At 45.7% G+C, this 27187-nt stretch overlaps 1 protein-coding gene and 1 pseudogene across 3 annotated transcripts in view; one reads left to right on the top strand and one right to left on the bottom strand.

Annotated features, from left to right (window-relative positions):
- Positions 1-27181, top strand: part of CEP85 (centrosomal protein 85) — a 48520-nt gene extending 21339 nt beyond the window's left edge. For 2 of the 3 annotated variants that reach the window (XM_017856193.1, XM_017856194.1), the window contains exons 4-14: positions 3915-4609; positions 6300-6433; positions 6839-6956; positions 8321-8506; positions 17867-18019; positions 18847-19001; positions 20079-20172; positions 20996-21046; positions 23840-23947; positions 25426-25651; positions 26021-27181. In XM_017856193.1, coding sequence (XP_017711682.1) covers positions 3915-4609; positions 6300-6433; positions 6839-6956; positions 8321-8506; positions 17867-18019; positions 18847-19001; positions 20079-20172; positions 20996-21046; positions 23840-23947; positions 25426-25651; positions 26021-26181 — 2081 coding nt within the window. In that variant the 3' untranslated portion in view covers positions 26182-27181. The remainder of the gene's footprint in view (positions 1-3914; positions 4610-6299; positions 6434-6838; positions 6957-8320; positions 8507-17866; positions 18020-18846; positions 19002-20078; positions 20173-20995; positions 21047-23839; positions 23948-25425; positions 25652-26020) is intronic. The other variant, XM_017856195.1, reaches the window with a different exon arrangement.
- On the bottom strand, positions 12097-12982 carry LOC108518046 (28S ribosomal protein S6, mitochondrial pseudogene; annotated as a pseudogene).
- Positions 27182-27187: the final 6 nt, after the last annotated feature.

Consider the following 27187-nt stretch of genomic DNA (forward strand, 5'->3'; position numbering starts at 1 on the left):
TTTTTTGAGATGGAGTTTAGCTCTTGTTGCCCAGGCTGGAGTGCAATGGCAGGATCTCGGCTCACCGCAACCTCTGCCTCCCGGGTTCAAGCGATTCTCCTGCCTCAGCTTCCCAAGAAGCTGGGATTCCAGGCATGTGTCACCACACCCAGCTAATTTTGTATTTTTAGTAGAGATGGCGTTTCTCCATATTGATCAGACTGGTCTCAAACTCCTGACCTCAGGTGATCCGCCCGCCTCAGCCTCCCAAAGTGCTGGGATTACAGGCATGAGCCACCGTGCCAGGCCCCAAGCTTGCTTTTATAACAACCGACTGCTTTGAGAACTAACTCACTTCTGCTAATCTATTATGAAGCTTCTACCCTCATGACCCAGTCACCTCTTAGAGGCCCCCACTTCTTAATACTGTTACATTGGCAATTAAGTTTCCAACACATGAACTTTTAGGAGACAGATACTTTCAAACCATAGTAGAGGGTGTGGACTCAGAACTGAATTTGGTGAATCTAGAGAGAGTGGTGCTATGGATAGAGAATGGTAGGAGGTATTGCAGAGTTCATGGTAGCAACACCTCATGTGCTACAACCTCACAGTCTTCTGTTTTGTAATTACACTATGGGAGCAGCAACCCTTGATAAGAACTGATACTATGTGCTTTTATGGAGAATTTAAAACATATTGCTTATGGTTAAGCACGGTGGCTCATCCCTGTGATCTCAGCACTTTGGAAGGCTGAGACAGGTGGATCACTTGAGGTTAGGAGTTCAAGACCAGCCTGGCCAACATGGTGAAACCCCATCCACTAGAAATACAAAAATTAGCCAGGCATGGTGGCGGGTTCCTGTAATCCCAGCTACTCAGGGAGGCTGAGGCAGAAGAGTCGCTTGAACCCGGGAGGCAGAGGTTGTGGTGAGCCAAGATTGTGCCACTGCACTCCAGCCTGGACAACAGAGTGGGTGAGACCCCATCTCAAAAAAGAAAAAATTGGGCCAGGCACAGTGGCTCACGCCTGTAATCCCAGCACTTTGGGAGGCCAAGGTGGGCGGATCACCTGAGGTTGGGAGTTCAAGACCAGCCTGACCAGCATGGAGAAGCCCCGTCTCTACTGAAAATATAAAATTAGCCAGGTGTGGTGGAGCATGCCTTTAATCCCAGCCACTCAGGAGGCTGAGGCAGGAGAATTGCTTGAACCTAGGAGGCGGAGGTTGCAGTAGGCCGAGATTGTGCCATTGCACTCCAGCCTGGGCAACGGGCGAAACTCCGTCTCAAAAAAAAAATGAAAAAATTGTATTGCTTATTAGTCTTTGAAGTCTTTATCACTACCAGTCTGCCTTAACTTTGTGTACTAGTCCTATATTTAAGTTGTGAGACATCAGAAACTGGGTCCTTTAACTGAGAAATTTCTTTCTTGGTGTCCTGAGAGACTAATGCATGTTGTCAGAACTTATTCAGGTTTTTGTTTTGTTATGTGTATGTGTGTTTTTTTAGTGTGGCCTTTTATGTATCCCCAAGATCATCTTGAGTATAGGAAATTAGATACTATGCATATAGTATAAGGCTTGCACATCTTTTTTTAAAGTATTTATTCCTCCTGTCTAACCGAAATGTTTTACCCTTTGATTAGCATCTCGATTCCTCCTGCTCCCGAACTTATAGTAACCACAATTATTCTCTCTATTTCTATGTGTCGAGGTTTTTTTAGCTTCCACATACAAATAAGAACATGCAGTATTTGTCCTTTTGTGCCTGGCTTATTTCTCTTAGTGTCCTCCAGGTTCATCCATGTTGTTGCAAGTGACATAAATTATATCTTTTATAAGGCTGGTATTCCATTGTGTCTGTATACTGCATTTTCCTTATCTATTCATCGGTTGATTCTGTAACTTGGCTATTGTGAATAATTACTCAGTAAACATGGGATTGTATATATCTCTTTGACATACTAATTTCATATTCTTTGGATATATACCCAGAAGTGGATTGCTGGATCATATGGTAACTATTTTTCGTTTTTTGGTTTTTTTGAGGAACCTACATACTCCATTGTTTTCCACAATGACTGTGTTGTTACATTCCCACCAACTGTGTACCAGAGTTCCCTTTTCTCTACATCCTCTCCAAACTTGTTGCCTTTCATCTCTTTTTTTTTTTTTTGGAGGTGGAGTCTCGCTCTGTCGCCCTGGCTGGAGTGCAATGGTGCGACCCCGGCTCATTGCAACCTCCGCCTCCCGGATTCAAGTGATTCTCCTGCCTCAGCCTCCAGAATAACTGGGACCACAGGCACGTGCCACCACGCCCAGCTAATATTTTGTATTTTTAGTAGAGGTGGGGTTTCACCGTGTTAGCCAGGATAGTTTCGATTTCCTGACCTCAAGATCCCCCCTCCTCAGCCTCCCAAAGTGCTGGAGATTACAGGTGTGAGCCACTGCGCCCGGCCTCATCTTTTTGATAATAGCCATTCTGACAGGTGTGAGGTGGTTTGCCTGTATTTTTAAAGAGTTGCTTAAGGCCGGGCATGGTGGCTCACACCTATAATCCTAGCACTTTGGGAGGCTGAGGTGGGTGGATCACTTGAGCCCATGTGTTCGAGACCAGTCTGGGCAACATGGCGAAACCCCGTCTCTACTAAAAATAAAAAAACGGAGGTGGGAAGATCACCTGAGCCTGGGGAGGTTGAGGCTTCAGTGAACTGTGATCACGCCACTGTGCTCCAGCCTGGGTGACAGAGTGAGACCCCCATCTCAAAAAAAAAAAAAAAAAAAAGGTTGTTTAATGAGAAGATAGTAGCTGATCTTATACTCACGTAATTCTGGGAACAATTACAGTATTTGTTGTTATCTGAGTGTGCTCTGTGTTGGTTGGTGGGGAGAAAAAAAAGAGAAACAAGTTGGTAGTCGCTCTTCTCCATCGTAGATATGCTTGAGTTGGGAACAAGTACTGAATATAGTTGAAAAGAAATTGGTATTCCTTGTTTCCTTATTTAGTTTTCTGCCCGCTGAAAGCAATAAGTATGTTACCTCACATTCCTCCCTTATTGTTTGCTTGCAGTAGTCCCCTTCAGAGTAGTACTTGAAAGTTGGAAATAGGTAGAAATGTGAACCTTCTGCAGTAGGGCTAATCAAGGGTTGTCTCCCAAGACCACGCAGGAGCCAAAGGAAACATGAATTCAGTCTGAAGGAAAAGTTAAAAAAAAAAAAAAAAAAACAACCCACAGTTGGGTACACACAAGGGGCCAAGTGAAAGGCAAAATATAAAATAGAGGATTTCAGTGTGTACCCAATTGAGAGTGCTCACTGTGCTAGAGTGAAACCTGAGAGTTACTAAGAATAACTTCACATATCCAGGCAGTCAGGTCTGGGGTATGGGAGAGAGAACAGAATCCTGCCTCAGATGCCATACTCCATGCCCTGCATACTGAGCAAGACTGTCTAGTTCACTTCATTCTTCAGATAGTTTGGACTTGTTGCTCACCTTCCTGGGGGAGCTTTTGGAGGTCGCAGAAGATTCTGGCGACTCTTGGAAAGGATATTTTTATTAGATTTGATTATAGCTGAGAGTTGTCCAGCTTCCAGAAGAGTAGGACCTAACTCATTTTCCTTAAGTAAGTAATTTTTTTTAAAGTTCAGTTTTCAGCTTTGTCTGTTGACTGACATGATTTTTTTTATTCTAGTACAAAGGACTAAGTTAAAAGTGAAGCCATTATTGCCTTTTGTTGGTTTACCTTGTGAATGGCATTTGAGATCCTGGAAAATACATCTCCCAGTTTGGTTGCTGTGTCTTTCTGCTTGATACTTTTGATGACGGTACTCTCTCTGCTTGGTCTCAGGACAGGCTGAGAGTTTCTGGCATAGCATTCAAACTCAAGAAAGCTTGCTGCTTCAATTTTTACTTATGGAAGACTATTCTCTCCGCAGATTTTTGCAGCTCAAGTGGCAGTCCTCCTTTCCAGCCCATCAAAAGCCATGTAACCATTCCAACAGCCCATGTGATGCCTTCTACTTTAGGGACCTCTCCTGCCAAGCCAAATTCTACACCTGTTGGACCCTCTTCTTCCAAACTCCCTTTGTCAGGGTTGGCTGAAAGTGTGGGAATGACAAGAAATGGAGACCTCGGTGCAATGAAACTTTCTCCAGGCCTATCTAGAGATCTCGTGTATCTCTCTGGTGCTCCTGGAGAAAATGGAATTGAGCAGTCCTGGTTTCCAGCAGTGGGCCATGAAAGACAAGAAGAGGCGAGGAAGTTTGATATTCCTCGCATGGACTCTACCCTCAATCAGTCGGCAGTGATGGAGACACTTTATTCAGATCCTCACCACCGAGTCCGCTTCCACAACCCAAGAACCAGCACAAGTAAGGAGTTGTACAAAGTGTTGCCTGAGGCCAAGAAGGCACCGGGCAGCGGGGCAGTGTTTGAGCGGAATGGACCACATTCTAATAGCAGTGGGGTCCTCCCTTTGGGACTCCAGCCTGCTCCCGGGCTCTCCAAGCCGCTGCCCTCTCAGGTGTGGCAGCCAAGTCCTGACACTTGGCATCCCCGAGAGCAATCTTGTGAACTCAGCACTTGTCGGCAGCAGCTGGAATTGATCCGTTTACAGATGGAGCAAATGCAGGTAGAGGTCCATCTTTCCTTGGTTTTCTAGGTTCTGTACAGTTCTTAGAATTGTAATAGCTTTTGTCCTTTGAATTTTGGCTTTAAAGAAAATAGCTGTAAAAAGAAGGAAGATGTTTGTAGACAGGAAATACAGGCTTGTGAGCTGTTGGCCATTGAATCTGTTTGGTGGTTAAATTAAGCACCAGTTAGGGTCTGCAAAATAGCAAAGGGTTACAAAGGAAAATTTAAAAGGTATTTATACCAGTTACTAGGCTACAGAATTTTATTTAATCTTCATAGTGTACTAACGAGGTAGATGTAGAAACTTACCAGGTTCTTAGACTACATAATCTGTCCAGGGTCATAGAGCTGGTGATAGGTAGAGCTAGGGTTTAAAAACCATCTTTGAGGCCAGGTGCAGTGACTCATGCCTTTAATCCCAGCACTTTGGGCCATGGTGGGCAGGAGTTCGAGACCAATCTGGCCAGCAGAGTGAAACCCTGCCTCTACTAAAAATGTAAAAATTAGCCAGGTGTGGTGGCATGCACCTATAGTCCCAACTACTTGGGAGGCTGAGGTGGGAGAATTGCTTGAACCTGGGAGGTGGAGGTTTCAGTGAGCCAAGACCACTCCATTGCACTCCAACGTGGATGACAGTGAGACTCCGTCTCAAAAAATAAGTAAATAAATAAATATGAAAACCTTCTTTGAGCCCCTGTGTTCTCTCTATCACTTTTGTATTTTCTTTTTTTTTTTTTTTTTTTTTTTTTGAGATGGAGTCTCGCTCTGTTGCCCAGGCTGGAGTGCAGTGGCATGATCTCAGCTCACTGCAACCTCCACCTCCCAGGGGGGTCAAGTGATTCTCCTGCCTCAACCTCCTGAGTAGCTGAAACTACAGATGCGTGCCACCACCCCTGGGTCGTTTTTGTATTTTTAGTAGAAACAGTTTCACCATGCTGGCCAGCCTGGTCTCGAACTCCTGACCTTGTTATCTGTCCGCCTCAGCCTCCCAAAGCTGGGGGGTGGGGGGTGAGCTACTGCACCTGGCCTGTATTTTCTTTTTTATTTTCTTTTTTGTGTGTGTGTGTGTGTGTGTATGTGTTTTTTTTCTGGAGACAGTCTTGCTCTGTCTCCCAGGTTCAAGCAATTTTCCTGCCTCAGCCTCCTGAGTAGCTGGGAACCACAGGCGCATGCCGCCACCGCCGGCTAATTTTTTGTATTTTTTAGTGGAGACAGGGTTTCACCCTGTTGCCCAGGCTGGTTTAGAACTCCAGAGCTCAGGCAGTCTGCCCGCCTTGGCCTCCCCAAGTGCTGGGATTACAGGCGTGAGCCACCGCGCCCAGCATATTTTCTTTTAAAAAATCCTTATGCTGCTGAAGAGTGGGAAGGAAGGGAGCAGACATATTCCCCTTCCTTGGTTGGTGAGGACATCCTAGCTCCTGGTTTGCCTCTGTTGCTAGATAATGAAAGATAACTGACCTTTTCTTAGAAACTAGAGCCTTTTTGAACAGGGAGTGTTTAGTTGGCAGAAGCCTTCCTGGCAGGTTCTTTCCAGTCATGCCTCAGAGCTAAAATTATTTCATAAACATTGGGCCTCATCAGGCTGAGCCAAGTTGGGCCTTGACTACAGACCCAGCTGATTACTGCTCAGGTGTTTTCAGGCATGTATGGGTCAAGATCAAGCTCATCTGGGCCTACTTGCCTTTCAGCTTCAGAACGGAGCCATCTGCCACCATCCTCCTGCTTTTGCTCCTTCACTGCCCATCTTAGAGCCAGCACAGTGGATCAGCATCTTGAACAGTAATGAACACCTTCTGAAAGAAAAAGAGCTTCTCATTGATAAGTAAGAGGGCAAGGGGTACCACAGAGCCAGACTACTCTCCCAGGCCCCATTGAAGACACCTAATGGAGTCTTCCCAAGGGCAAAACATTCCTCCTCTGTTTAGGCCCACGTCTTGCCTCACGGTGGAGGCAGTTTGATAAGCAGCCTAGTCGTATATATAACGTGATAGGCCAGTTATATATTTCTTTAGGGCTCTAGGGAATGCCTGAAGGGGGTAGCCAGTTCATTGCCTCTGATTTTTTCCTCATTTCCCCTCAGTTATCTTTCTCATTTGTTCTTCCTTCAGAAAATAGTGATATCCAGAATCTAAGATCTTGCTTACATAATAGGGATTATATTTAGTAGGGGCTTATATTGTGAGGGGTTAGCATCAGGACCTTGACCCGATTCTACCGGCTTGTGCAGGCAGAGGAAACACATCTCTCAGCTGGAGCAGAAAGTGCGAGAGAGCGAACTGCAAGTCCACAGTGCCCTCTTGGGCCGCCCTGCCCCCTTTGGTGATGTCTGCTTGCTGAGGCTACAGGTAAGTATTGGCAATCAAGATGGCATTCTGTTTGTCATAACTCAGTGTCTTCCCTATGCTTGGCACCATTAGGTATCCAGGAGATACAAAAGAGATCAAGAGTAAACATATTAATTACCCTCAAAGAGTAACATACTAATTATAAAGCACCCTTTATCATGCCCTAGTGGTGGCAGAAAAGGCTAAGAACCAGGTGAAAGTCCAGATGGCTGGGTGTCAAGACATACTTGGGAGAAAGGTAGATAGTAAAGTCCTAGAGTTGAGTGATGTTATGAGAAGACTTAATCTTCTAGCCCTGGCCAAAAGGAGAGAGAGGCAAAGATGATGTGGGATTTAGAGCCATTCTCTCTTTTTTTTTTTCTCCCTGCTCTGTCACCCAGGCTGGAGTGCAGTGGCACAATCTCGGCTCACTGCAACCTCTGTCTTCCTGGTTCAAGCGATTCTCCTGCCTCAGCCTCCCAAGTAGCTAGGACTACAGGCGCCTGCCACCATGCCTGGCTAATTTTTAATGTTTTTAGTAGAGATGGGGTTTCGCCATATTGGCCAGGCTGGTCTCGAACTCCTGACCTCGTGATCCGCCTACCTAAGCCTTCCAAAGTGCTGGGATTACAGGCGTGAGCCATTGCACCCAGCCATTCTCATTTTTATCCTCCATATCTAGGAGCAGCTGAAGAAGATAATATTCTCATTGAGATCAATGGTTGTGGGGGTTGAGAGCTTGAAAAGAAGCCTGCTTTGTTGACCAAGCCTCTGCAGTTTGGGCATTTGAATGTTGGATATTTGACAGGTTATAGCACTGGCTTTGCTACCTAATTAAGGCAGTATCCTGTCTCATAGAATCAGAATGTTAACAGTGGGAAGTGCCTTAAATAAAATCTAGTTAATTTTTCAAATTTACTGATGAAAGAATTGAAACCCGAGAAAGAGGAAGACCTTGCCTGAGATAATATAGAGAATGAGTGGAGGGGAGCCAGGCTTTAAGCCCAGGTCTTCTGATGTCTTGTCCTGGGTTCCTTCCAGTATACAGTGGCTTAGGTATTGCTTTAAGGCAGTGGTTCTCAAATGTGAGTGTGCATCAGAATCCCTGGAGCGCTTGTTAAAACACAGATTATTGGGACCCATCCCTATAGTTTCTGATTTGGTTGGCCTAGGAGTTAGGCTTAAGAAATTGCATTGCACATTGCTAACAAATTACAGCAATAGGTAAGGCTGATGCTGTTAACCCTAAGACCCAGTTGAGAACCACTTCTTAAAGAAATTATTGGAGAAAAATGATATTTGACCATGAAGTATGCTGGGAATAAATAAAGTACATGAGACTATAAGGGTAGAGAACAGTTACATATTGAGAATCTTTCTGGCAGGAATTGCAGCGAGAAAACACTTTCTTACGTGCACAGTTTGCACAGAAGACAGAAGCCTTGAGCAGAGAAAAGATTGACCTTGAAAAGAAACTCTCTGCTTCTGAAGTTGAAGTCCAGCTCATCAGAGAGTCGCTCAAAGTGGCGTTGCAGAAGCATTCTGAGGAAGTGAAGAAACAGGAAGAAAGGGTGAGCTGAATAGCTGATAGCCCTAATTCACAAAGGAATTGGCAGTCAGCTGTCTACTCTAAAGCCTAAGCTGTTTCTGGCCCCCATTCCTGAACTAAAAGGAGACAACTGGGTGAGATCCTCCACTGCCTTCTCACACAGAATCATCACAGATCTCCTTTTTGCTAGAAATGGAACTCTCCTCCCTCCCTCATTTTTGCTTCATCTCCACAAAACCACAACAGTCAGGGAAAGTTGTATGATCTCTCACCTGTATGTCCCAGGTTGTGCTGTGCAATGTACCACCAGCTGGTCTGGGTAGAAAACCAACTTGAGTACTCATACCAGATGGCACTGTTGCAAGATATTTAAATACCTGTGGTGTATTTATATCATTCAGTCTGGTTTCTCACCCTTCCTAAAAAGTAGAGAAAAATTCCATGTGCGCCAGGCGTGGTGGCTTACACCTGTAATCCCAGCACTTTGGGAGGCTGAAATGGGTGGATCACTTGAGGCTGGGTGTTCGAGACCAGCCTGGCCAACATGGTGAAACCCCATCTCTACTAAAAATACAAAAATTAGCCGGGTGTGGTGGCTGGCGCCTGTAATCTCAGCTACCTGGGAGGCTGAAGCAGGAGAATAGCTTGAACCCAGGAGGTGGAGGTTGCAGTGAATCAGGATCACGCCATCATGCTGTTGCACTCCAGCCTGGGTAATAGAGCAAGACTCAGGGGAAAAAAAAAAAAAATTCCATGTGCACAGCTAGTTTGGGTGTTTTTTTGTTTTGTTTTGTTTTGTTTTGTTTTTTTTTGTTTTTTGCCAGTACTTTTAAAATTGCCTTAGGTTTAAAGTTCTTTGGTTTTGTTGTTATCTCCCAATTCATGGCTTGCTTTAAAGCATGTGTTTTTGGGGAACCAGTTTAGTAATGTTAAGTTCTGGACCACTTAAAACAACTAGAGCAATATTTCTCAAACTTCAGTGTTTCAGAATTACTTGGGGATCTTGTTAAAAATGTACATCAGATTCAGTAGTTCTAGGAGGGGGCCTGAGATCCTTCATTTTTTTTTTTTTTTTTTTTTTTTTTTTTTGACATGGAGTTTCACTCTGGCACCTGGGCTGGAGTGCAGTGGTGCAATCTCAGCTCACTGCAACCTCAGCCTCCTGGGTTCAAGCAATTCTCCTGCTTCAGCCTCCCAAGTAGTTGGGATTATAGGTGCCTGCTACCACACCCAGCTAATTTTTGTAATTTTAGTGGAGATGAGGTTTCACCATGTTGGCCAGGCTAGTCCCGAACTCCTGACCTCAGGCGATCCACCCACCTCAGCCTCCTAAAGTGCTGGGATTACAGATGTGATCCACTGCACCCAGCTGGATTCTGCATTTCTGACAAGCTCCCAGGTGATGCTGATGTTATTGGTACTGGAAGGACTTAAGAGGGTTTGTTAAAAAAGAAAATTTAAAGTTGAGTTAGGCTGGGCGCTGTGGCTTATGCCTGTAATCCCTGCACTTTGGGAGGCTTAATGGGCAGATCACCTGAGGTTGGGAGTTCAAGACCAGCCTGACGAACATGGAGAAACCTGTCTCTACTAAAAATACAAAATTAGCTGGGCATGGTGGCACATGCCTATAATCCCAGCTACTCAGGAGGCTGAAGCAGGAGAATCAATTTAACCCGGGAGGCGGAGGTTGCAGTGAGCCGAGATTGCTCCATTGCACCCTAGCCTGGACAGCAAGAGCAAAACTCCATCTCAAAAAAATAAAATAAAGTTGAGTTAGTGAGTTTAAAAATAATAATAATTTATATATCTAAGTTAAGTAATTAAATACCAATAGATTTATAATAAAATTAGTAGTTCTAAAAACAAATGAAAAAATAAAAAATTTAATAGTTCTGGCCAGACTCAGTGGCTCATACCTATAATTCCAGCACTTTGGGAGACTGTGGCAAGAGGATTGCTTGAGCTCAGGAGTTAAGACAAGTCTGAGGCCGGGCACGGTGGCTCAAGCCTGTAATCCCAGCACTTTGGGAGGCCGAGACGGATGGTTCACGAGGTCAGGAGATCAAGACTATCCTGGCTAACACGGTGAAACCCCATCTCTACTAAAAATACAAAAAATTAGCCGGGTGAGGTGGCAGGCACCTGTAGTCCCAGCTACTCGGGAGGCTGAGGCAGGAGAATGGCGTAAACCGGGAGGCGGAGCTTGAAGTAAGCTGAGATCCGGCCACGGCACCCCACCCTGGGTGACAGAGTGATACTCCTGTCTCAAAAAAAAAAAAAAAAAAGACAAAAGTCTAGACAACAGTAGAGCGTGAGACTCCTCTCTTAAAAAAAAAAAATTTTTTTATTTTCCTAAAATCAAGTTTGCTTACTCAGAGCAAAATTTGCCCATAATACATTGCTCTTCAATTTTTATTTCTATGTGGTTATACAGTCTGAATGACTAGTTTACAATCCCAGGTGGTATTACAAGTTTTGTTTTTACTGGCCAGAGACAGTGGCTCACACCTGTAATCCCAGCATATTGGGAGGCCAAGGCAGGTGAATCACTTGAGGTCAGGAGTTTGAGACCAGTCTGGCCAACATGGTGAAACCCTGTCTCTACTAAAAAAAAAAAAAGTGGCCGGGCACGATGGCTCACACCTGTAATCCCAACACTTTGGGAGGCTGAGATGGGCAGATCACAAGGCACAAGGTCAGGAGATTGAGAACATCCTGGCCAACATGGTGAAACCCCATCTCTACTAAAAATACAAAAAATTAGCTGGGTGTGGTGGCACACGCCTATAGTCCCAGCTGCTTGGGAGACTGAGGCAGGAGAATCGCTTGAACCCTGGAGGCAGAGGTTGCAGTGACCCAAGATCACGCCACTGCACTTCCAGCCTGGCAGCAGAGCAAGACTCCGTCTCAAAAAAGAAAAAAACCGGATGTGGTAGTGGGTGCCTGTAACCTCAGCTACTTAGGAGGCTGGGACAAGAGAGTCGCTTGAACCCAGGAGGTAGATGTTGCAGTGAGCCGAGATCACACCACTGCCCTCCAGTCTGAACAACAGAATGAGTGAGATTCTGTCTCAAAAAAAAAGGCGGGGGGCGGAGGGTGTGACTGTTGGAAGGGGAAAAGTCCTCGCTGACAAAGAAATGACACTAATGTAAACAAAATCAAGAATGATCCACTGGTGCCAGAGATGATAGAGAAGCTTGTCAGTGAGCAGTTCCCTACTTCTTGCAGCAAAGGGGAGTATGGGCTAAAAATACTTTAGAAAAATCAAACAGCACCTGCAACACACTGTTAAATAAAGGCCAGGCTTGCAAACTATTCCTTCTCATCCATGCTGCTCAAATGTGAAGGAATTCTATATAAGGCTAAAGTCTAGTGAATCTTCTCACTTCAATTTCCACCTCTCTGGCTCAAGTCATTCTTGTGACTTAGCCTCCCAAGTAGCTGGGATGATAGGCGCATGCCACCACGCTGGGCTTAATTTTGTACTTTTAGTAGAGACGGGGTTTCACTATTGTTGGCCAGGCTGGTCTTGAACTCCTGGCCTCAGGTGATTCACCCACCTTGGCCTCCCAAAGTGCTGGGATTACAGATGTGAGCCACTGTACCTGGCCCTCACTGCTGCTGCTTTGTGGAATATAGTTTTTCATCAAGTGAGACTAGGACAATCTCTTCATATTCTTTTAGTTCCTGGGATGTTTCACAATACTCTGTCTAATCACATCTGCATCTCTAGACAAGTGCTCCATCATGCTTTCAACAGTTGTGGTTGGTGCATAAAAATTCACCAAGAAATACCCGCCTCTGCTGTGCTGTTGACAGAGATCTTATAAGGAAGTGCTCATTCGCCCAGGTTTTCCAAGTCCCTCACTATTGCTTCTCTGTTCATCAGGGCTTGTATCATACATTTCAAAGTAGCAGAAGTCTCTGGCCACAGCATGGCTGTCAAGATTAAAGCCAGCTTATAGCCAGGCATTCCCGGAGGCTCTGTGGGCGGCTTGGAACTGGGCTGGTTCCCAGGGAGGGAAGGAGCAGGATGGCAGGGACCTAGAAGTGGCTGGGTTGAGTGGCTGCCAAGTGGTGAAAGCTACAAAACTTTTTTTAAAATTAGCCAGGTGTGGTGGTGCCACCTGTAGTCCCAGCTACTCAGGAGGCTGAGGTGGGAGAATCACTGGAGCCCAAAAGATCAAGGCTGCAGTAAGCCATGATCTCACAGTTACACTGCAGTCTGGGTAACAGCAAGACACTGAAAAAAAAAAAAAAAAAGATTAGTAGTTCTGTACCCCAGCACAACCCCACAGTAGTATCTATCTAGAGCTCTCCTCTTTCCTCTGATATATATAGTTGACCTTGGAACAATACATTTAAGCTGCACAGTTCCACTTGTACGTGTATTTTTTTTCAACCAAACGCAGATCAAAAATCACATATTCAAGAGATGCAAAACCAGAGTGTATGGAGGGCCGACATATGTGCAGTTTCTACAGGACCAACTGTGGGACTCAAGTATAAGCAGATTTCGATATACAAAGGTGGTCCTGGAACCAGTCCCCCATGTATGCCAAGGGACAGCTATATTTCTGAATAGTATGCTTTTCCTGCACTTTTTTTCTTTGATGAATTTTAGACATCTGTTTTGTTTCATGGGAACAGTATCTCCCCCGACAATATTGATTGTAATTGTTTTGGATGTTTATATCTGTTTATAGTATTTCTTGTTTTCTTAAGGTCCTTTTTTTCTGTTTTTGGTGTCTTTCATGTTAGAGGCTTGGTGATCATTGAATGGACGGGCATTCGTATTTAAGAAGGAAGCAGGCTGGGTGCGGTGGCTCATGCCTGTAATCCCAGCACTTTGGGAGGCCAAGGCGGGCAGATCACCTAAGGTCAGGAATTTGAGACCAGCCTGGCCAACATGGCGAAATCCTGTCTTTACTAAAAATACAAAAATTGGCCGGGCGTGGTAGTGGGTGCCTGTAATCCCAGCTACTCAGGAGACTGAGGCAGGAGAATTGCTTGAACCCGGGAGGTGGAGGTTGCAGTGAGCCGAGATCGCGCCACTGCACTCCAGCCTTGGTGACGAGAGTGAGACTCCTTCAAAAAAATAAAAACGAAGCATTTAAAAGCTGGATGAAAGCTCTGGGTTCGGCCGGGCGCGGTGGCTCAAGCCTGTAATCCCAGCACTTTGGGAGGCCGAGACGGGTGGATCACGAGGTCAGGAGATCGAGACCATCCTGGCTAAGACGGTGAAACCCCGTCTCTACTAAAAAATACAAAAAACTAGCCGGGCGAGGTGGCGGGCGCCTGTAGTCCCAGCTACTCGGGAGGCTGAGGCAGGAGAATGGTGCAAACCTGGGAGGCGGAGCTTGCAGTGAGCTGAGATCCGGCCACTGCGCTCCAGCCTGGGTGACAGAGCCAGACTCTGTCTCAAAAAAAAAAAAAAAAAAAAGAAAGCTTTGGGTTCATGGTGGTTACCTGTTGGACTTCAGTGTAGGATCAGACTTAGGCTACCCTTTTCACTTGGGAACGCTCAAATGTCAGTATCTGGATGTCATCTCTCACTCTCTCTAGGGAAGAATCTTCAACCTGCACTCCGGTGGAGAGGCTAGAGGCAGGAATGCTTTTTAGCCTTTGGATTCTCGGTGTTGAGATTGGGCTTAGAGTCCCCACAGTTCTATACATACAATTTTTTTTTTTTTTTTTTTTTTTTTTTTTTTTTTTTTTGAGACACAGTCTCGCTGGAGACTGTGGAGTGGGTGGAGTGCAGTGCCACGATTTAGGCTCACTGCAGCCTCCGCCTCCCAGGTTCAAACTATTCTCTCTCATGCCTCAGCCGCCTGAGTAGCTGGGATTACAGGCATGTACCACCACGCCTGGGTTTTTTTTGTTTCCGAGATAGAGTCTCGCTCTGTTGCCTGGGCTGGAGTTCAGTGGCATGATCTCGGCCACTACAGCCTCCGTCTCCTGGGTTCAAGCGATTCTCCTGCCTCAGCTTCCTGAGTAGCTGGGATTATAAGCACCCACCACCTCGCCCGGCTAATTTTTGTATTTTTAGTAGAGATAGGATTTTGCCATGTTTCTCAGGCTGGTCTCAAACTCCTGACCTCAGGTGATCCGCCCGCCTTGACTTCCCAAAGTGCTAGGATTATTGCAGGCTTGAGTCACTGCACCGGCCTAATTTTTGTACTTTTTATAGAGATGGAGTTTTACCATTTTGGCCAGGCTGGTCTTGAGCTCCTGACCTCAACTAATCCTCCCACCTCAGCCTCCCAAAGTGCTGGGATTACAGGTGTGAGCCACCATACCCGGCCATATACATAGATTTTTACTTATACTTGTTTTCAACCCAATACTTCACCCTCTCTGCTGTGACTGGGTACTCTTGAGTCAGGAATCTCTCTCATCGTTTTCTTCGGAGAATAGTCTCCTGATGGGGAAGCCCAGGATGGGGCTGATATCTAGCTAACTTGTATATTGATTTCTAGGGAATTCCCCTGTTTTTCAAATCTGTGGTTGATACTTGCCTCCATCTTGAGCTGGTACTTCAGAGGCTCTTGGGAGTTGGGAGGAGCAGATTTCTTCCCTGTTGTCTGTAACTCCCACTACAGATTGTAACTTTTCTGCCCCATGTCATTTATCTCCCCTGTTCACTTTCACCTTTTAAAAACGTTAAAATCTTTCATAAGCTGGGCATGGTGGCTCACTCCTGTTAATCCTGGTACTTTGGGAGGCCAAGGCAGGAGAATTGCTTGAGCCCAGTTCAAGAACAGCCTGGGCAACATGGCGAGACTCCATCTCTATAAAAAAATTTTAAGTCAGGCTCGGTGGCTCATGCCTGTAATCCCAGCACTTTGGGAGACCGAGGTAGGCGGATCATGTAAGGTCAGGAGTTCAAGACCAGCCTGGCCAATATGGTGAAACCCTGTCTCTACCAATAATACAAAAAATTAGCTGGGCGTGGTGGTGGACACCTGTAACCCCAGCTGCTTGGGAGGCTGAGGCAGGAGAATCGCTTGAACCCGGGAGGTGGAGGTTGCAGTGAGTCGAGATCGTGCCACTGCACTCCAGCCTGGGCAACAAGAACGAAACTCCGTCTCAAAAAAAAAATTTTTTTTTTTTTTTTTTAATATTTGCTGGGCGTGGTAGTACGCACTTGTAGTCTAAGCCACTCGGGAGGCTGAGGTGGGAGCATCAATCACTTGAGCCCAGGAGGTCAAGGCTGCAGTGGGCTGTGTCCGTGTCACTGCACTTCAGCATGGGTGACAGAGCAAGACCCTGTCTCAAAAAAAAAAGTCTTTCCTAGACTTTTGTTTCCTCCCCTCTTGTTTCTCAGTTGATACTTTATTTCTTTTCTGTCATTTTAAAGATGTTTTTGGAAGGGAGAATACATAAACATTTATGGTCAGTTTACCATTTTCAGTAAGCTTTCCAGGTGATTCTGATACATACTGAAATGTGAAAATCACTATTTCAGAGATTTAAGAGTACAGATTAGACCTAGGATAAAGCTTTTGACTGATTTTCAGGGATCTTTCTTAGTAGTGTTATATCTTTGGATTAAATTAGGCCTTTGTCTCCTCTTTGACATTTAATATATCTGCATCACTTTTTCTGTTCTCTCTTGTTTTCCTCAGCTTCCTTGTTCGTAAGCAAACAAAATAAAACAAAGCACCATAATGGTGAAGAAAAAGCCTCTGTTCAAATCTTTATTGAATACCTGCTCTGTGCCAGGCATTCTGCTGTGTGTTTAGGATATGATAATTAGCAAACGGACATAGCTCTTTCTCTCAAGTCTCATTAGCCTTTCCAGTTGATTGCATGGCTTTATATCATGTACGGTATTTAGGGAAGAATATATTACTTTTCTGACCAAACTGGTTATATGTCTTATCAGAAAGTTATGTATACTTCTGCGGTCCAATTCAGATGCAGACCATCTGGAGTTAGTGTCAGACTCCACAGGTTTAAGGGTACAGTTCTCAACAAAACTCCAGATGCCAACAGCAAATTCTGGGGTCTTCAGACCACTCGTATTTCTGACCAACTGGCTTCTGTGACCTTCAGGTTTAATAATTCCCAGAATTACTTACAGAACTCAGGAAAGTACTATACTTATTATTACAGTTTTATTATAAGTGATACAATTCAGGGTTGGGTGCAGTGGGTGATGCCTGTAATCCCAGCACCTTGGGAGGCCAAGGCGGGTGGATCACCTGAGGTCAGGGGTTCGAGACCAGCCTGGCCAACATGGTGAAATCCCATCCCATTTTTAGTACAGTATTATTCTGTACTAAAAATAGAATAATTAGCTGGGCGTGGTGGTGGGTGCTTGTAATCCCAGCTACTCAGGAAGCTGAGTCAGGAGAATCACTTGAACCTGGGAGGCGGAGGTTGCAGTGAGCCAAGATCGTGCCACTGCACTCCAGCCTGGGTGACAAGAGCGAAACTCTGTCTCAAAAAAAAGGGGGTGAGGGAGTGGGATACAATTCAGGACCAGCCAAATGAAGAGAGACATAGGGTGAGGTCCAGGAGCATCCTGAGAGCAGAGCTTCCATGCCCTCTCCTTGTGTGGAATAAGAGCATGTAAACACAGCACATTTATGTGTTTACCTACCAGGAAGCTCCAGTGAGCTTCTGTGTCCAGAGTTTTTAGTTGGAGTTTCATTTATGTAGGCATGATTAAACTCAATCACCCATCCCTCTCCCTTTCCCGTAGTAGATTAGGTTCAAAGCAGTTGGTTTTTCTGGTGATCTGCATCCATTCTGAGTCATAGTATTGGCATAAATTTACTCATGATGGGTTCTGGCCCACTTCTGTCCAATTCAGGAAATTCCAAGGGCTTAGAGGTTACCTCCCAGGAACCAGGTACAGAGACCAGACAAATTCTGTATTTTACAACAGAAATGCTGCCAGTTTTTAAAAACTGCCCTAGAAGTGTTTCTCTGTCCTTGATTTGAAAGTTCATTAATTCTTTAGTTTTATACTCAAATCCTAAATGGCAAAATTTGTTTGGCTTCCTACCTTCATTGCCGTAGAACAACATTCACAACCTCAAGGGTTGCTTCAAAAAAAGTTGATGTGGCTGGGTATGGTGGCTCATGCCTGTAATCCCAGCACTTTGGGAGGCCAAGGTGGGTGAATGGCTTGAGGCCAGGAGTTGGAGACCAGCCTGAAAAACATGGCAAAACCCTGTCTCTACAAAAAATAGAAAAATTAGCCTACCATGGTAGCGTGTGCCTGTAGTCCCAGCTACTCCAGGGGCTGAGGTAGGAGGATCACTTGAGCCTGGGAGGTGGAGGCTGCAGTCAGCTGAGATCACACCACTGCACTCCGGCAGGGTCATAGAGGAGTGAAGGGTAGAGACAAACTTCACATTTCTTCTTCTAGGTCAAAGGTCGCGATAAACATATCAATAATTTGAAAAAGAAATGTCAGAAGGAATCAGAGCAGAACCGGGAGAAGCAGCAGCGTATTGAGACCTTGGAGCGCTACCTGGCTGACCTGCCCACGCTGGAAGACCATCAGAAGCAGAGCCAGCAGGTAGCAGCAATGTCTTGGCATGCCTGGGGTGATCAGGGAGTGGCCAGGCAGGGGAACTTTTTCATCATCTGCTGTATGCAGTTATCCTGTGACTTCCTGAAAGGATAATCCCAAAGCAGTCATGTCCGGATTCACATTTGTCAGATTTGTAACCAGACTGCAAATTTTTGAGGTACCCAGACAGAGGCTTCCTTATGTTAAATATAGTGAACCCCAAGTTTCTCTTCAAAGAATCAGTATGTTCAGCTCTCTTACTCTTTCAAGTTTAACTTCCTGGTTCTCTTCACCCTCTTGCTTCTAGTTTCATTAAACAACCTTTTCCACCAGTTTTAATCAGTAGTTCAAATCTGTTCCCTTGGTCACCTGCTCTGTCCTGACTCATCCCCATCACCTGCTTTGACCTGAGTCTCTCCGGTCACCTGCTGTGACCTAAGTCACCTTTAGTTACCTGTTCCTAACTGTCCTTCCCACCAAACTACTCACCCCACCCCACCCCACCCCCACTCTGGCTCATACACCTGCTCTCTTTAAAATAGCCAATCGGAATTAGCTTAGACTGTGTGGTTCAACCCTAGCCAATAGGGTGACAACATAGCAGTAGGGACGACCTGCTTCAGGAATAAGAACTCCTTCTCTTCCCCTGTCCAGTTGTGCTCTCGCCATTGTTCCATCTGCGAGGAGCACCCTTTCTGCAGAAAGTAAAAATTGCCTTGCTGAGGAAATTAAATGTATGTTTGAGTGCTATTTCTTTGTGACACCGAGAAACAAGCATTTTGCATTTCTAACACTTGACTTATTTGACCTAAACGTGGGATCCTGTTTCTCAGCTTAAGGATTCTGAGTTGAAGAGCACAGAGCTGCAGGAGAAAGTGACTGAGCTGGAGAGTTTGCTAGAGGAGACCCAGGCAATCTGCAGAGACAAGGAGACTCAACTGGAAAGCCTGAAGCAGAGAGAAGCGGAATTTTCCTCTGCTGGACATAGGTAAATAACCCTGTGGGATTGAGAGGAATGGAGAGAGTTTTTTGTCATAGCCATTCTGCTTACTTACCTTTGTGACTTTGGGTGCTTTGGGAAAATCATTTTACTTCTCTGAGCTTTGTTTTCTTTGGACTGTGAATAGTAGGGAAGCAGCTTTTATATCTTTGGCATGGAGTAAGGATGCAGTGGGGGCTTATCTTCATAGCCTTTGTAAGGATCTAATCCCGTGTCTGGCACATAATTCTTAGTATGTATGTGTTGAATAAATGAAAGCACTTTATAAACTGGGAAATGAGGTATCTGTATACTTTCAAAAGTGGGTACTGGTGGTAAGAACTGAGAGTTATCCACAGTTCAAGCCATGTAGTTAATAAAGGCTACCAGGAGCATCTGTTTCTCCTCAGCCCTAGGGATTGTTCTCCATTGCCATGACAGGTTCTGAGAACAAACAAGATGCCATAATGTACTCTCAGGGTGTCTTGGGAATCTCCTCCATATTAATAGCAGTTTCTGTGTTTCAACAGCCTCTTGGACCAATTCCAGTTTCTAATGGGATAGATTGGATTTCTCATCCCATATTTAACCACAGTGTCCCTGTTGTTTATCTCAGCAGTCGGGCTTTGCTATAAGTAATTGTAGGGACCCACTGGAGGAAATCATTGGTCAGAGTCAGAAGTGGGGTTAGAGGACAGAGTTGGCTTTGCGCCAGACTGTGTGTGCCAAGAAAACAGCTTTTGTATTTTCTGAAGTTCCTACAATGTACATGTATGACTTACAGTCTAAATACATGTGATAAATTTGTATTTTTTAAATATCAAAACAAAATATACAAGAGCCTTGGGCAGGTAGAGAATTGGTGTCACATTGTATAGATTCTGGCCCCTAGGGAAGAGAATTAATATACGCTGAGGAGGTTTTGTGTGGCACCCCTTATATTACAACAGACCTAAGTATTATCCCCAGCTACCGCTTGGAGGGGACTAAATGTCTTGCCTCAAAATGTTCAATAAATAGCAGAACCAAGAATCAAAGCCACTTGTCTCTAACTTCAGAGTTCTTGAAGGGGCCACTGTCTTTCAGCCTGCAAGATAAACAGTCTGTGGAGGAGACCCGTGGAGAAGGTCCAGAAGTGGAAATGGAGTCCTGGCAGAAGCAATGTGATTCGCTCCAAAAGGTGACTGAGGGTGTCCAGGCTGTAACGGAGGGTAGGCTGGGAGGAAAGAAAAGATTGTGTATTGGGAGGCAGACATGAATTCCTGGCTTTGGGCTATCTAGGATTTGTTACCAAGAGCTTTTCTTTCTTTTCTGAGAAGTCACCCTATATAGTAATTTGTATTTAGAATGTCATCCTTATAACAGGCAAACTTGACTCACTTAGAATATAGGCAAAAGTAAGAGGAGGGATGATATGCCTCTGAATGTCTAGATTAGATGATCCAAAATGGTGCAGTAAAGTTTGGTGTACTTTATTCATGGCTCAGGCCGATATAGAAACCCTGAATTGATTCAGAGAACACCTGCAGTCTTTAAAAGACAAGAAACCAGGCCTGTTTAGGGTCCCTTCTTGGATAATCAGTATGACCAAAACTGTAAATAACAACAACCATAATAGCACTAGAAATGGCAAGCTTCATTAAACTGAATTTTTAGCCATGTCCTTGTACCAAAGAACAAGAGTTTGCACTGGCTATATATAAAGTTGATTCCACTGGCCTGCAGTTATTAGGTGAGAGTTCCCTTTCCCCAGTAGTGGTCATTCCTGTATATACACTACATTCCTGTATAAACCTTGTGATTGGAGCACAGTATTGTGAAGCTAGTTAGCCAGGATTAGGAGTCTGGTTTATATTTCTGTAGGTAGAGTTCACTAATCTGTATCCTGGTCTCCCTCTTAATGGTCTAATAGCCAGACCACATGTCCTAGTGCAGCCCTCTTGCCCTCTGACCTCACTGTCAGCCTTGTGCTTGCAGCCTTCCTTGATAACTTTGCCTTTCAGATTGTGGAGAAGCAGCAACAGAAGATGGATCAGTTGCGCTCACAAGTACAGGTGAGCAGGAATCCTTGGGACATGGTGGGCAGAACTTAATGATGGAATCTCTAGAATTTAGCCAATATTTATTTTGTTCTCTGCCATGCAAGTTGCTCAGTGTTAGGGATACAAGAAGAATGAGACCCCAGTGCTTCCGAGCCTTGCTGAGAGGACACAAATATAGTAGGGAGTTTCAGCACAGTACTGTGAGAGCAGTGCCCACAGTATCCTGGGGGAGCACAGGAGAGTCAGTGGGAGGAAGGGAGGTAAAAGAGAGGTTTCCAGAGATCCTGAACCTAGAAGGATGAGGAGTTAGCCAGGCAAAGAAGAGGAGGTGGATAGGATGTGTTGGATTCCAGATAGGAGGAACAGCATGAGTGGGAACATGGAGACATGAAACGGCATAGTTTGAACGTGGTGCTGCAAGCAGTTTGATACTGCTGAAGTATTCATTTTAAGTTGGCAAGTGGAGACCTGGGCATTCCAGGCTATGGGAGGGCATTATCTATCAACTAAGTTAGTTTTTTTTATTTTTTATTTTTTGAGACGGAGTCTCACTCTTGTCGCCTAGGCTCGAGTGCAGTGGCGCAATCTTGGCTCACTGCAACCTCTGCCTCCCGGGTTCAAGCAATTCTCCTGCCTCAGCCTCCCAAGTAGCTGGGATTACAGGTGCCCGCCATCATGTCCGTCTAATTTTTGTATTTTTTTTGTAGAGACGGGGTTTCACCACGTTGGCTAGGCTGCTCTCGAACTCCTGACCTCAGGTGATCTACCCGCCTCAGCCTCCCAAAGTGCTGGGATTACAGGCATGAGTCACCATGCCCAGCCTATGACAGCATTTAATTGGGATGTGATGTGGTCAGGTTTGCAACTCAGGCTCAAGTGTGGAAGATTGGCATTCTGGAGAGAGGGAAGGTCCAGGGGACTGTTGGAGAAATTCTTGTGAGAGATGATGAGGGAACCTGGCATAAGGCAGCATAGCAGCAGGGAGATGTGAGGGGATAGATTTAAGTGACTTTAGGAGGTAACATCAAGTGGAATCAGTGACTGACAAGATGTAAGGGTTGAAGAACAGGGAAGAATCAAAGATGGCTCCAGGTTTCTATTTTGGGCCAGAGTGGGAGTGTTTTTAACTGGATTCTCCAAGAAATCCTGGGTAAAGCGGGTTCACTTAGCGTCTCTTTGGACTCTAAAAGTTTTCACACCAAAACACCTGAAATGCACTTATTTGGAGGGAATAAATGGAGGCTGCAGTCTTGCCTTTGCCATTATGTGGATTGGGCTACGTCTATCTGGTTCACCTCTTTCAAGTCCTGTAAGGAGGTAGTCAAGCCTGGCAAGCATTTTAATATATACTCATTTAAAATCCCAGGTTTTAGTAGAGTTTTAATGGATCTCAAAATAAGTTTCCTAGAACACTTGGGGTTCTACAAAGTTTGGAAAGGCCTGACATTTTAAATGGCACATTTACCTATGATAAGACTACTTAAGCAAATTAAAATATCAGGTGAGGCTGGGCACGGTGGCTCACGCCTCTAATCCCAGCACTTTGGGAGGCCAAGGTGGGCAGCTCACGAGGTCAGGAGATTGAGACCATCCTGGCTAACAAGGTGAAACCCCGTCTCTACTAGAATACAAAAAATTAGCCGGGCGTGGTGTCACGCACCTGTAGTCCCAGCTACTCGGGAGGCTGAGGCAGGAGAATTGCTTGAACCTGGGAGGCAGAGGTTGCAGTGAGCTGAGATCACGCCACTGTACTCCAGCCTGGGCGACAGAGCAAGACTCCATCTCATATATATATATATATATCAGGTGAATTTGTTGGAATTCGATGGATTCATCGTCACTTTGGATATTTCATGATCATGACGTGTTTTCCTTGGCAGTTGCATTTTTTTATTGATATAAAATGAGAAATATAAAAAAATTGCACACTTCAAATCAGTTTCAAAATTTGAAGAAAAATTGAATGAATAGAATGAGGCAGAAGTTTAAAAGCTTAAATATCTCCCTTCCCCTGACCCCTCCTACACACACAAACACACTTACACAGAACTCACTAGATTAGGCACCTGTGAGTATGCTCTCCTACCCCTTTCCATGTCTCTGAACAGCATTTAATAGACAGTATTGTCAAGAGCACTTGACTGTTAACTCCTAAAAGACAGGAACTGTTGGTGTTCTCCTCAGTGCCTGTCACAGTAAGCGCTCAGTAAATACTGAACTCAGTTGAATAGCACAGTGCCCTCAAGAAAGTTTGTGTTTGAGTGGAGTGAAGGATCATGTGCATAGCCAGCTAGAATATTAAGCAGATGTACTTGTAAGCCATGATGGATATGATAGCAAGATAGGATTAGGATTAATTGGATCTGATTTGCAGATTGAAGAAAGCTCAGGTGGGCCTTGGAGGTTTCCTGGAGGTAACAGCAGAAGAGCAGCTTGAACAAAGGAAAAGGGAAGTGAGCAGAAGCATTGACGCTGCAGCCTTCAGGGATGAGGGCCAGTCATTCATTATGGCAGTGTAGAGGCTGGCCATGTGGAGGGTGGAAAGAGATATGGCTAGAAAAGTAGGTAGGAGCTACCGTGGCCTTGAATGCCCTGCTAAGAAACTGACCTCTATTTGTTATGTGGTCAAGGGCTATAGGAGGGTTTAAATGGGAGGTCACAAATTGGGACTGTTCTAAAATGATTTCTTAGCAGGAGTGTGTAGCTAGGGTGAGTCTTCACTATATAGTCCAAGCCAGCGGTGATACTGTCAGAACCAGACTTGTTACTCCTGTGTTCCCTCAACATCTTGGCTGTGTGATTCAGAGCCTAGAGCAGGAAGTGGCTCAAGAAGAAGGAACAAGCCAGGCCCTGAGAGAGGAGGCCCAGCGAAGGGATTCAGCCCTGCAGCAGCTGCGCACAGCCGTGAAGGAGGTGAGTAGCATTAGTCAGACCTCTTGGTTCTGCCTCCACAAACCTGATTTCTTTGTATGCCCTCCCCATCTCTACTCCAATAGGAACCCCAGTGTTTGAAAGGGAAAGGTCCCTACTGAGCTTTGGGGGCAGAGGAGAGGTGCATTGCATCATCCTTTATATTACAGACCCTAAGCCTGTTTTAGCATGTCCATAACTACTACCTAGGAATGCTTTTTTTTTTCTTTCTTTCTTTTTTTTTTTTTGGAGACAGTCTTGCTCTGTTGCCAGGCTAGAGTGCAGTGGCGCAATCTCGGCTCACTGCAACCTCCACCTCCCGAGTTCAAGCGATTCCCATCTCAGCCTCCTGAGTAGCTGGGACTACAGGCACGAGCCACCGTGTCCAGCTAATTTTTTTTGTATTTTAGTTGAGATGGGGTTTCACCACTTTGGCCAGGATGGTCTCCATCCCCGACCTCGTGATTCGCCCACCTCAGCCTCCCAAAGTGCTGGGATTACAGGTGTGAGCCACTGCGCCAGGCCCAGGAATGCTTTTTGATGGGGAAAGTCATTCTCTCTTCCTTTGACGTCTTAAAGCCGCAGGTTTCTGGGGTTGGAGAGTTCAAGAAGACTGAGGATTTGGTGGCCTTCATGCACTAAACAGAGCTGTCAGCAGGGGGCAACCAAGTTTTCTGACTGGCCTAGTACCTAGGAAGGAACCTCCTTTAGCTAGGATTGTCACGTGGCCCAGTGTGGGTGGAGGGCCTGGGACTGAAAGAGGGACTCTATTCAGACTCTATGAATCATAAACACAGTCAAGGTAGGAAGGGAAGGGAAGTGGATTAAGCTGTCAGGAAGAGAGGGAAACAGACAGACATACATGAATAGATGGTTTTTGTAATAAAGTCTGACTCCACTGAGGTGAGAGTTTGAAAAGGCAGGACTCGTTCCAGGGCTGGATCCTCCAGGTCCCAGCTTCTCCAGCCCCCCACCTAGTGGCTACTAGCTGTCATACTGTCTTTCTTACTCTCTTTATTCCTTTGACACACTGTGATCAGGCTGGCTGGTGGCCACTTTTGTCAGGGTGGCAGGGAGAGATTGAAACCAGTATCTTCTCAGATTTCACCGTTCACGGTAAGCCTTCTCTAATAGCCTGGCTAACAGAGTTGGCTGAGGGACTGACTTGAGATAGAGTTCCTAGGGGCAGGAGCATCTTCTCTGGTTCTTGAACAGAAACTTAGATGCTGATGATTCAGAACCAGTTGAGGGTTGGCTTCCTCTCTAGTGCTAGAGCCCTGTGGGCTCAGCCTACCCACAGGAAGAATCAGGCCTGATATCGATAGTGGGGGAAGTGCTAAAGCCTGTTGGTAGGGGTAGGGTTGGGGAAGGGGGGACACTGCGTATGACTCACCCATTCCTTCCACACCCACACATACATGCATAGATACTCTTCCTCTCCCTGGGCCTGAGTTAATGTGCTTACCCATCTGTCTGCTCAGCTTTCAGTGCAAAACCAGGACTTGATTGAGAAGAATCTGACGCTCCAGGAACACCTGCGCCAGGCCCAACCAGGGTCTCCACCTTCACCAGACACGGCCCAGCTGGCACTTGAGCTGCATGAGGAGTTGGCTAGTTGCCTTCAAGATCTGCAGGCTGTCTGTAGCATTGTGACCCAGAGGGCCCAGGGCCATGACCCCAATCTCTCCCTGCTCCTAGGCATTCACTGTGAGTCCTCAGACCAATCTGGTGCCCAGGAAGGAGGGGCCTTCTTTCTCTTCTCTCCCCCATCCCACTTTCCCATATTCTTACGGTAATATGTAGACAGAGTACATAGGCCTGGCCACTGCCCTCTGGACATTTGTTTCACAAAGTAGGTGTTCATAAATCTGTTTTTGGAAACAAGCTATGGGGGTACTTGCATGTAGGACAAACTAAAAGTGGGCCTTCAGCAGCAAATTAACCCACTGTCCCCAGATGCTTTTTTTAAAGTGTATGTCCCAAGACTGTGGGTTCAAGATACTGCCTATCCATACTGCGCCGTCCACATGAAAGTGTCTTGCAACTAACATTCTCGTGAAATCCTCTTCTCCCCAGCAGCACAGCACCCAGAGACTCAGCTAGATTTGCAGAAGCCAGATGTGATCAAGAGGAAACTAGAGGAGGTTCAACAGCTGCGTCGTGACATTGAGGACTTAAGGACCACCATGTCAGACAGATATGCCCAGGACATGGGAGAAAACTGTGTCACACAGTGAGGAATTCTGGGGGATTCCCCCAGGGAGGATCTGGGCTGCTGAGAGCCTAGTCCAGCAGGTTTCTGCCCTGACATTCTCTTGTCTGCTGTTCCCAGAGAGAAGTGTCAGAGGGGAGGGGAGAGCCGGCATCTGGGGGCCAAGGGCTGATTAGGGAACTGTCCTACCCCACACTGGCATGTTGGATTACGTTTGTCCTGCTAATTCACTCTCGATGGTGAGTTACTAATTAACTTTTGGCAGGTACAACAGATAAGTCCTCACAAACTGTTCCCAGCCCTAGGCTGACATCAGAGACGAACAGGCTGTCCACCTTTCTTCATCCAATGGGATGGATCCCTGTTAACCCCCACTTCACACCTTGGTCCTGCTGATTAGAGAGCTCATCAGAGGGGCCTGGAAAGGCCGAGCAAGTACCAGTAACAGTGACCATTTAAGAATTCTCAGGCCCCGTGTGCCAGCCTTCCTGGGAACACTGAGCTGGCTTTCTGGGTTTTCTCATGCCTGGTCTCACTGCTTCTTCCTCAGGGCTCTTGTTCTCCCAGAAGCCTCAGGGTAGTGTGTTGGTTAGCACATAACTACTAGGATTGGGGCCCTAGGGATTATAGCCGGGACTCTAATCTGCCTACCATGCCATTTAACAAGAGATCCCACTCTCCAGCTGCCTTGTGTCCCTAGGGCCCTGGCCTTGTGTTTAGCACAGCCCCTTTCTCCTTTGTTCTCAGGCCTTCCAGGTAGCCCCCTTCCTGGACTTAAGAGTGCAAACTCTTCTCTGTGGTTCTAGCCTTGGGCAGAATTATATCCCAAAGACCACAGAGCAACTGTCAAGCTGCTTAACCCCTCACCGAGGGCTACAGCCTGTGCCCAGCCCTTTAATTTGTGCCTCTCTTGTATTGGGGGTGGTTGGGGTTATTCCTTTCCCTTTCCTGCTCTGGCCTCCTTGAAAGTTCAGAGTACCCAGTACAAGTCAGCTTTAAAGTACAGCTTTTTTTTTTTTTTTTTTTTTTTT

Source organism: Rhinopithecus bieti, unplaced genomic scaffold, assembly GCF_001698545.2.
Source record: "Rhinopithecus bieti isolate Rb0 unplaced genomic scaffold, ASM169854v2 scaffold_41644, whole genome shotgun sequence".
Lineage (NCBI taxonomy): Eukaryota > Metazoa > Chordata > Mammalia > Primates > Cercopithecidae > Rhinopithecus > Rhinopithecus bieti.